The 10,146-nt window shown below is 35.4% G+C and overlaps 1 protein-coding gene across 1 annotated transcript; it reads right to left on the reverse strand.

Annotated features, from left to right (window-relative positions):
* Nucleotides 1-3,857: 3,857 nt before the first annotated feature.
* On the reverse strand, nt 3,858-9,123 carry LOC149159550 (cysteine-rich receptor-like protein kinase 43). Its single transcript, XM_089436508.1, has 5 exons — nt 8,920-9,123; nt 8,575-8,785; nt 7,155-7,389; nt 6,792-6,942; nt 3,858-4,407 (listed from the first exon to the last, which is right to left on the reverse strand). The coding sequence occupies exons 1-5, from the start codon at nt 8,998-9,000 to the stop codon at nt 4,141-4,143; spliced, it is 945 nt and encodes a 314-aa protein (XP_089292634.1). The 5' UTR covers nt 9,001-9,123; the 3' UTR covers nt 3,858-4,140.
* Between the last annotated feature and the right edge of the window lie 1,023 nt (nt 9,124-10,146).

Here is a 10,146-nt window from a genome sequence, read left to right on the forward strand (position 1 = left end):
ATAATATAATATTATTATGTGAAAAGGGCTTCATGACATAAGTCGGCTTTAAAGGAGATTACGCATGGTATGGAGCGTATATATACATGAGCATGAGAGCTCATTAAGACAAGATTCATTCGCTTAAGATCTTCGCATAAGGGGTAAAAAGAAGGCACAGTTCTTAGGTAGGTAAATGCGCATACCTCATGCGCATTAGGCTTGAAGGAGGTGCGCAGTTTACCGTAGTTGAAGGTTGGCAAAGAGTGCCATTGCGAGTGGAGTTTTGTACACGGTTTTATGCAGGTTTTTGTAAGGAGGTTGAGTGGCTCGGGTGAGCACTCTCTCTTGGACAAGGATGCATGAAATGTTGTGAAAGGCAGGTGGTCTGTCTTTTGTAAAATCTGGTTAAGTGTGAGGCTTGACACACTTGTTGTAAAATCTGATATTCTTGACATAATATTATTATTGGGCAGACTGTTCGGGGAGTTTCCCCTCCCTTTATACTTGTGTATTGTTCTCGGTTTATTGTTGATGGTTAATGAATGAGAATGTTCTTTGTTGAAGTATAAAGGATAACATTTTATTCGGTTATAAGAACACAAGTTAAGTAAATTTATGTTGGAATAGGCGTAGTCCATAAACGTTAGTATTGTTAAAAAGAAAGCGTTCGGTGGTGCCGCACCTCGCTACAAGCGGTTGGAAGATCACCGCAGGTGTAGGGGCGTGACAGTTGGTATCAGAGCTCGGTTGGAGCTGGTGAGCAAGGTTGCTCGTAACAGTGGACAATAAGACATGGCAAGTTTGGATGAACGTGAAAGGAGACTCTTTCTTTTCTTGGGCAAGGAAAAGAAGCTAGAAGAAGAGAGGCCCCAAATCCGTGAAGAGCTTGAAGCCTTGGAAGAAGGTGTTGAAAATGAACTTCTTCAACCCGGTTGGACAATGGAGCAAGGTGAAGTTGCAGATTGTGCCAACAAGGAAGAGGAAGCCGTGATAAAGGAAGATGTTGCAGACATGAATACGATAGAGGGTGAACTTGAAAATGATCAAGTTGAACCAGAATCGTGCACTTTGTCAGCATGGAGTGATGAGGACACTCACATGGAACTTCATGATGATGAAGTAAGTATTGGTACTTGTGTTTCATTTGGCCATTTGGGAGATGGACTATGTGCAGTGAAGGGCAAAGTCAGTTTGCCAAGGCAAGGAGACATCTTACCATGGATGACTATGATGGAACCTTGTATGGAGAAGCAAGGATTGTCAACTATTGCAGGGCTTGTTGGGGCTACTTGTGACCTTATGGTTGAAGGAGCAAAGGCCCTTGACAAGGGTGGGACTTGATGATCGTTGTGGAAGATTGAGTCATGCTTTAGCCACATGGAGAATTGGCTAAGTGCCCGGCATGACTCATGGACAGATTGAGGAGGGCACACACTTGTGATGTCTTGGGTGGACTTCTCATGGCCGAGACCAAGAGCAAGTCTTGGTGGACACTTTGGTGGAGGAGCTATGGTGAAGGGACTCATGACATGATGATGGGATGGTTGAGTGACCGAGTTCACTAAACCGAAGAATGAAAGACTTGAATGGACTTGTGAGCAGCTATGAAGTATTCCTACTACATGGGGAGCTGAGGCATTTGTATGCTTGCTGAGGTGTTGGTTGGGGATGGTTTATGGAGCTCATGATGACACGAGATTGTTGTGACTTTTAGGGACTTCATATGGTGGACTTGGAGGATCTAATGCATTGAGGAGCTGAGGTCAGGAGACTTTGATGCAGTATGGGATGCATACTTTCAAGGTACATGTATGGACATGGCTTGGAAGAGTGACTTGATGTAGAAGATCGATATGAGGCACTTTGGGGTGATGAAGTTACAACGATGATGATGATGATGCTTTGGTGAGACAAGTGCATACTTGTTTCTATGGAGACTTGAGGGATGGCACATTGCAGGTGATGAAGAGGCTTCATGAACCTGAATGGGGCACATCAAGAGTCGGTTTGATATGGACAACATGTTGCAGATGAGATGGATGGAGTTTCCATGGACTTGAGCATGGATTATGGATGGTGAGCTTGGTGGCAGTGGTCACTAGGCCGAGACATAGTGGAGAAAGAGTCTCTACATATGTTGCAAGGATGTTTGCCTTGTGTAGAAAGGTCGACATCCTGAATGATGATGATCTTGGTGGAGAGCTACCGAGATGGTATGTTGTCGAGGACGACAACGATTTCAGGTGGAGGAGAATGTAAGGCCTCCGAGCTGCGGTGCGACGGGCGTCGGGCGGGCGATCGTGCACAAGGGCGCGGGCGGGCACACGAGCGCGCGGGAAAACGGGAGTGCGACGAGCTGCGACGTTGGTGCGACGATCATACGCGTTAAATGTGACGAAATGCGACGATAAGGAGCGTGTGCAAAAATGGCTAAGTGTTAGTACACTTGAGCGTATATGGGAGTTTATATGCATATTATATGAAAATAATATGAACATATTATATGCGATATGAACATATTATATGCGAATAAAATATAACATAATAATATAATGGAGCCATACGACAAAGATTATGGAGTGGACATAATAATATAATATTATTATGTGAAAAGGGCTTCATGACATAAGTCGGCTTTAAAGGAGATTACGCATGGTATGGAGTGTATATATACATGAGCATGAGAGCTCATTAAGACAAGATTCATTCGCTTAAGATCTTCGCATAAGGGGTAAAAAGAAGGCGCAGTTCTTAGGTAGGTAAATGCGCATACCTCATGCGCATTAGGCTTGAAGGAGGTGCGCAGTTTACCTTAGTTGGAGGTTGGCAAAGAGTGCCATTGCGAGTGGAGTTTTGTACACGGTTTTATGCAGGTTTTTGTAAGGAGGTTGAGTGGCTCGGGTGAGCACTCTCTCTTGGACAAGGATGCATGAAATGTTGTAAAAGGCAGGTGGCCTGTCTTTTGTAAAATCTGGTTAAGTGTGAGGCTTGACACACTTGTTGTAAAATCTGATATTCTTGACATAATATTATTATTGGGCAGACTGTTCGGGGAGTTGCCCCTCCCTTTATACTTGTGTATTGTTCTCGGTTTATTGTTGGTGGTTAATGAATGAGAATGTTCTTTGTTGAAGTATAAAGGATAACATTTTATTCAGTTATAAGAACACAAGTTAAGTAAGTTTATGTTGGAATAGGCGTAGTCCATAAACGTTAGTATTGTTAAAAAGAAAGCGTTCGGTGGTGCCGCACCTCGCTACAAGCGGTTGGAAGATCACCGCAGGTGTAGGGGCGTGACAGAAAGAGCTCAGCAAGACATAGCCACAGCTTCCTTTGGGATGGTGTTTCTAGGAATCACTTGCAAGAGATCAAAGCTGACTTTTAACAGAATGTTCACATTTAAACAATTCATCCTCCTTGTGAGGTATTTTGTTATTTTTCACAATATAAAATTGGGTATAACAGTTTGTAAGTCAATCTGGTAAGTTAATATTAATTTTTTTTGTTAACCGCATGGTGAATCAATAATTGTCAGTCCTAATTTATGGGAGACCCAGGATCAATCCTTGTAGTTGCCATAACAGTTTGTAAGTCAATCTGGTAAGTTAATATTAATTTTTTTTTGTTAACCGCATGGTGAATCAATAATTGTTAGTCCTAATTTATGGGAGACCCAGGATCAATCCTTGTAGTTGCCGCTATAACACCAAGAGTACATTCAACTACCTGCAAGTCGATATATTAAGATCTTATGGTTTTAGCAAAGTGAGACTATCCTGCCGTCAAGGCAGGGGTGGTGAATCTACTTCTCGAGCGTCCACCACAACACGCCAGTGTACTCAATGAAATTTAAAGTACCTTAATATTATTAGGAACTTGTAACTCGGTACTTAAAAAACTGTTTGGAAATACCTTCCTCTGTATAAAAGGATACACTTGCTCGTACTTTTTAGGAAGTTTAAGAAAAGAACAAAAACACTTGCTCATGTATATTTTTAGGAAGTTTAAGAAAACAAATGACACTCAAAGTAATGAAAATTCAGAAGCATCCTAGCGTTACACAGTTACCAAGTCTGTAATTGAAGCATCAGTATTAAAGGAGGAACGAGTGTGTGATGAAGCTATGAATATAGAAGAAGATAGAGCTACAGATGTATATCAATCACCAGAATTACTGGTGGACTCGGTTGGACGGGTAACTCCAGAGCTCACAAAAGTAGGTTTTATGGGATCTGGTAATTCCACAAGCTTAGTTGAAAGCATCAAATTGATTGTAGATATTGATGGACGAAGTGATGGTTCGGCTTGTGTACACAAGAGTCCAATATGGATGCATCTCAAGGCTTGTTCCTGATCGCTGCAAGTTTCAATTATTGCTGGATCAATCATATCCATCATATGTCCTCGTTTATATAATCTCCATACCTGTACAATAAGAATAGGGCGTCAAATTGATAAAAATATACCATCCATTAAAATCAACCATTAACTAATGTTAAATTGTATATATATAATAAATAAAGATTGCATAATAAAAAATAGATGAGTAGGCAGACTCTAATTTCATATATCTTGAATAGAAGCTTAACGGCCATTCTGAAACGAATGCGTAGCAGTCATCAAATCAAGAGCTCTATAGTCTCTGTTGACTTTTCCTCATGATCAGACCAACAGCTGTACAGTCGCTGCTGACTACACTCCTCGACAGCTGTTGAAACTTTTAAATGCATTTTAGTTAGTGATTGGAAAATTAAATGTCTATGGCTGTAGTGGGTTAGATATTTTGGAATATAGCTGTGTTTTAAATTGCAGTGCTCTGTCATCTTTCATATCCAAAAAAGAAAGTAGAGGGTATTAGTTGAGAAAAGGAAGAATAGACTGTGCAGCAGCGCTGAATGTAATCGAATTAGTTTGCAACATAAATCTGTATTAGAACAGTATCAAGAACATTCTGTTTTCCTACTCAGTTTTAATTTGATCTTAGTTTTTTACAAACTATAACTCCCTTTTATCAAATTAGTATTAGAAAATGTTTTAGGAGGTTTTTGGTGTTTATCTTCTAGTTTTTGAGATGGCTAGCAACAGAATGTGGCAATAAGTATCTTTTTAACAAATTGGTATTAGAGAATGTTTTATAACAAATTGGTATTAGAGAATGTTTTAGAAGGTTTTTGATGTTTATCTTTTAGTCTTTAAGATGGCCATCAGCAGAATGTGGTAATAAGTATGGAAAAAATTATGATGTCCAGTATATTAAGATATGATCATTTTCTTGTTGAAAATTTCTTCCTACTTTTATAGACCTAGATAGAGCTTGTCAAGTTACAATTCAGAATCTTGAAAAAGAGATATTGAAAATTTGCAAAAAAGTAGTCAGTAAATAATTATTTTTAATGACACTATCATCTTGGTTAATCAAATTAGAAAAAAACAAACAAACAAACAGTGAAGATTAAAAAAAAACATGGAAAAAACAAACAAACAAACAGTGAGAGGTCTTTTATGGGGTTCAAAGAAATAATCCACATCTTACCTAAATGATTGAAAAAAGTACATCTAGATAGTTTTAAATAGCTCCTTTCATGTGCTTCAAAGAAATAATCTATTGTGTCATCTACCACAACATAAGCAGAGTAAGAGTAAGTAGAAGTAAAAACAACAAATTGTCAAATTGTATGGTTCAGGAAAATATTATTAGATTTAAATAAAAAACAAGAAAAAAATAATAATATTTTACAATAATTGATATTCTATAACTCTATTAAATAATCTAGTATTTCATAACAAACGCATCATCTTAAAATATTATTTCATAAGAAAAGTAATTAAAATTTAAAAATATATATTTCGAATTTTGTAAATCAAAAGATATCTATAAACATCTTCACAAAAGCAAAAGCATTATAAAAAAGAGAGTTTTAACCAACTAACTTAAAAAAACAATCCATCAACTTCTTTCTTAATGTATAATATTTTAGTTTGATTAATATTTCAGCCAACATCCTTCTAAATTCTATAGTTGAATTCATCCTTCGTCACCGTCTTTCTATTGTTTCTGTATTGTGCCGAATGAAAAAATGTTCGAGTGTTTCTATTGGTTGTCTTTGCTGTTTTCCTCTCAGTTCTATAGTGCACTCTCCACTATCTCACTCAAGTGGAATGGTCAAGAAAGTACACCGCCAGTGTTTTGGATACTTTTTCACTTTCGACCCTTTTCACCCCTTACGTGCCCTTTTACCAAAACTTTTGGTGGACCTAGCTAGCTAAGATTGCAGTATGTTTTAATGTTTTTGTCACCAACAAACTCTTAACGATACCTGACCTATACTCCAGCTTTGCAATCTTAAAAGTTTCGTTGCAACAATAACTCATTGGGCAAGAGGGCTTTGAAAATAAATTCCTGATCTTCACCAAACCAACAGCTGTGGGGCCTCTGTTGACTTGTACTCATAAACTGCTGGTAAACCTGCCTCTTAAATACATTTTAGATAATCACAAGAAATTAAATGTATATACTATATACCGATAATGCATAAGATATTTTGGAATATAATTGGTTTTAATCTAAATTGCTGTTTCATTTTCATATACACAAGTAAAAGGTTAATGTAATAGACTGTAATAAAATCAGTTTGCAACATACATCAGTCTTAAAAATACTCTGTTTTACTATTCCTTGTTTCACTCTTTTTTTCCTCCAGAAACTGTATTCTCTTCAACAATATAAATTGGCTAAACGAAAACGAACTATAACAGAATGGATAACGCAGATGCAGTGAACTGGAAATATGATGGAAATAATATGTTACCCATTCTAACAGGATCTGCATTTGGGGCGATAAGTTAAGATCAGCGTTCTTTCTTCCACTCATAAGTTCCAGAACAACAACCCCAAAACTATAAACATCAGCTTTCACAGACAATTGTCCCTGCATAGCGTACTCTGGTGCCATATACCCGCTGCAATTTAATATTGGCCATTAAGAAAAATAAAAGATATTTGAAAAAGGAAATTTTAATACAAATTGTACGATTGCTTCAATGTCAATCCTCTCGTAATTAAATCATCCAACAGTATGCAGTAACATATCTGCATGATCAGTAACTCCGAAAGCGTGGTGGAAGCCAAAAGTATAACCCTAAAACTGAATTTAATATAACATATGTCTTACCGAGTTCCAGCAGCTGCTGTGCTAATATGAGTTTCATCTTCAGTAAAAAGTCTAGCCAGGCCGAAATCTGCTATTTTAGGGCTCAACTTCTCGTCCAACAAGATGTTGCTTGCTTTAATATCCCGATGAATAATCCGCAGATGAGAATCCTCGTGCAAGTACAAAAGCCCACGACTTATTCCGATTATGATGTTGTGACGCTCCTGCCAATCAAGGCGTCTGCGCGTATTTCGATCTGTGTTGTAGAACATGTAGGATATTAAACAATCATGACCAACTTGAATGGGCTTAAACATTTTTTCAAAGAGAAGTGTAAAACAATCTACAAATTAGTCTAAAATATAATAGAAATTTTGGTAAGATTATGATAAAATTTATTAGAATAAATCTGAGTTAAAGAAATTTTGAATATCCAATATTTTTTATATGGTTGAATCTATTTCCAGTACATAATTACCAAAAATTAAAAACAGAAACTAAATAAAAATATAACGGAAATTCTGGTAAGATTATGATAAAATTTATTAGAATAAATCTGAGTTAAAGAAATTTTGGATGTCCAATATTTTTTATATTGTTGAATCCATTTCCAGTACATAATTACCAAAAATTAGAAACAGAAACTAAATAAGAACTGAGGACAACAATACCAGAAACATGTTTGGAGGTTTCGCCCTCGGAGAGAGAGAAAACAACGAAAATATGTAAAACACAAATTTAGTTTCAATTTTCAATATAATTTCAACTAGATTTACAACCAAATTTAATTAAAAAACTAAATAACTTAAATACAGTTTATCTCATACTGATGTTTAGCAAATTGACCATTAAGTATATATATGTCACCCAATACCAAGATATACCATTATGAGAGAAACAATAAGTAGAATCTGCCATTGAATGTACACTTCTTAAACCATATATGGTATTATGTTTAAACTATGAGTTTCATTAAATAGAAGCAAATCCTTGATAAACTCTGGAAAAACATTAGATTAAATATGAGATAGGGATGAATTTCAAGCTTAATATTCGCCTTTTTATCTCGATCAGTGAAAAACAACACTGGTAGTAAGTTCGACCAAAACGCTAAAAAAAAAAAGACATTAAGATCAACCTTCCGGCCATTTGCCATATTCCTCTCCAGTATTAAATAAATATATTCAAAGAGCAAAAATACAGAGTTGAAAACGAACTGTAACAGAAAAATACATATTATTTGTTCACAATAAAATATATCCACTTGTTAACAAAAACTGCCGTGGAAAACGGCGTTTCCGTGCCGTTGTGTTTTTCCCAGGAACTGTGGTTACTCTCTTGTTTCTGGTAACACGGATTTCCACCGTTAGAAAACAATTTAAACACTAGCGTTTCGTTTTTATCAAAATGACTGGCACTCAATAAGATAAAAGTACCTTACCGAATAAAATTTTATCAAGGCTGTTATTGGATAAGTACTCATAAACAAGCAACCTTTCTGACCCCTCTGCGCAACAACCCAGTAACCTCACAAGATTTCGATGCTGAATTTTCGCCACTAACTCAACTTCATTCAGAAATTCTCTCTTTCCTTGCCTAGATTGTAAGGACAGTTTCTTCACTGCGATTACGGTTCCATCCAGAGTAGTTCCCTGATGGAAAGGGTATGAAAGTCGTGCGAAGTATTAGATTTTGTATTAGATCCAAATGTCAAGGGTACCTTGTACTTTAATTTAAAACTGTGTAAGCTACTATTAAAGAATAGAAGTTTTTCAGTGTAAGTTACCTTGTACACAGCGCCATATCCTCCCTCACCAAGCTTGTTCTTACCATGAAAATTTTCTGTTGCAGCTACCAATGTTTTCATTTCAAACACTGTGAAAACATTGGACAGGCTAGGAATCGGTTGTGGATCTTCTCCAACTCGTGAGTCTTCGCTAAAAGCATGAGCTACAAAAAAATTATTTCACGGCCATATCAGTCCACTCATTTTTATATAGAATGGGTAAAGGGATATAATAATTTCAGTCCACTCATTTTTATTGATTTGATAAAATACTGGTAAGCCCATTTCAATAAGTAAGTTTTAACCACATATACAAAAAGCAAAACAAAACTACTAATTTACTTTTAAAAAAAGCCACGGGAAAATTCTATTTCTTTGCTTTGGAACACGCAGTCATGATCAATACTGGTAGTATAAATTATTCATAGAAGCGTAGGCACATGGTCACAAGACATGTATTATTATCCCCGTAAAATGATAGCAACATAATGAAGATATATCTATGAATTATTTTTGGTATAGTAATAGTATTTCCTAAAAGTAGGCAGCAAATATAAAAGTTTATAACAACAGAATGAAAGTATATCTATGAATTTTCAATGAGAAACGGTTTTGATTTAAAAATACAGAACCACTGTAATAAGTTTTATTAAGTTTTATTTGGGTTTGAATGTAAAGATGAATGAAAAGAAAAAAAAAAAAAAAATCATGCAATATATATTATTAAAGATGAATGAAAAGAAAAAAAAAAAAAATTATGTAATATATATTATTTTTTTATATTAATATAAAGTAGTAAAAAGATAAACTTAATTTTGAATAAAAAATTTGCATATCTAATTGTCTCCATTATTTCTATCACTTTAAATGATATTGCACATTTAATTAAAGATAATGCTTTATAATGAAAATTCTACCATTGGGAAGGGATTTCTAACTAGATTTAAATTTTCATAATGACAAGAAAATTTTACTATTTTGGAAAGGATTTCATGAACTAGAACTAATGGTATTCTATTTAACCAGACCAAGATATTTGTTCTTCATTGAGATTTGAATGTTCAATATTTCTAAAATTCTAACTCTCTATTGATTTGAATGGTCAATACTACTCAATTTTAACTAAGAGTTTGATTTGAATGTAATAAAAGTTGAATAGTCAATACTACTTAAATTTAACACTTAATAAAAATTCCAATTTTTGAAAGTATTTTATAATATATTTTA

This window comes from Pinus tabuliformis, chromosome 5_2, assembly GCF_031772625.1.
Source record: "Pinus tabuliformis cultivar Carrire ecotype Pingquan chromosome 5_2, CPIR1, whole genome shotgun sequence".
Lineage (NCBI taxonomy): Eukaryota > Viridiplantae > Streptophyta > Pinopsida > Pinales > Pinaceae > Pinus > Pinus tabuliformis.

Bases quoted from the DNA above. Each gene is read 5' to 3' on its own strand.
- LOC149159550 (XM_089436508.1), bottom strand. From the start codon at position 9,000: ATGAAAACATTGGTAGCTGCAACAGAAAATTTTCATGGTAAGAACAAG. The intron at 6,943-7,154 runs GTAAGACATATG...ATTAAATTGCAG, and splicing joins ACAGCAGCTGCTGGAACTCG to CGGGTATATGGCACCAGAGT. The intron at 4,408-6,791 runs GTAACATATTAT...CTTATTGTACAG, and splicing joins TGCAGATCCTGTTAGAATGG to GTATGGAGATTATATAAACG.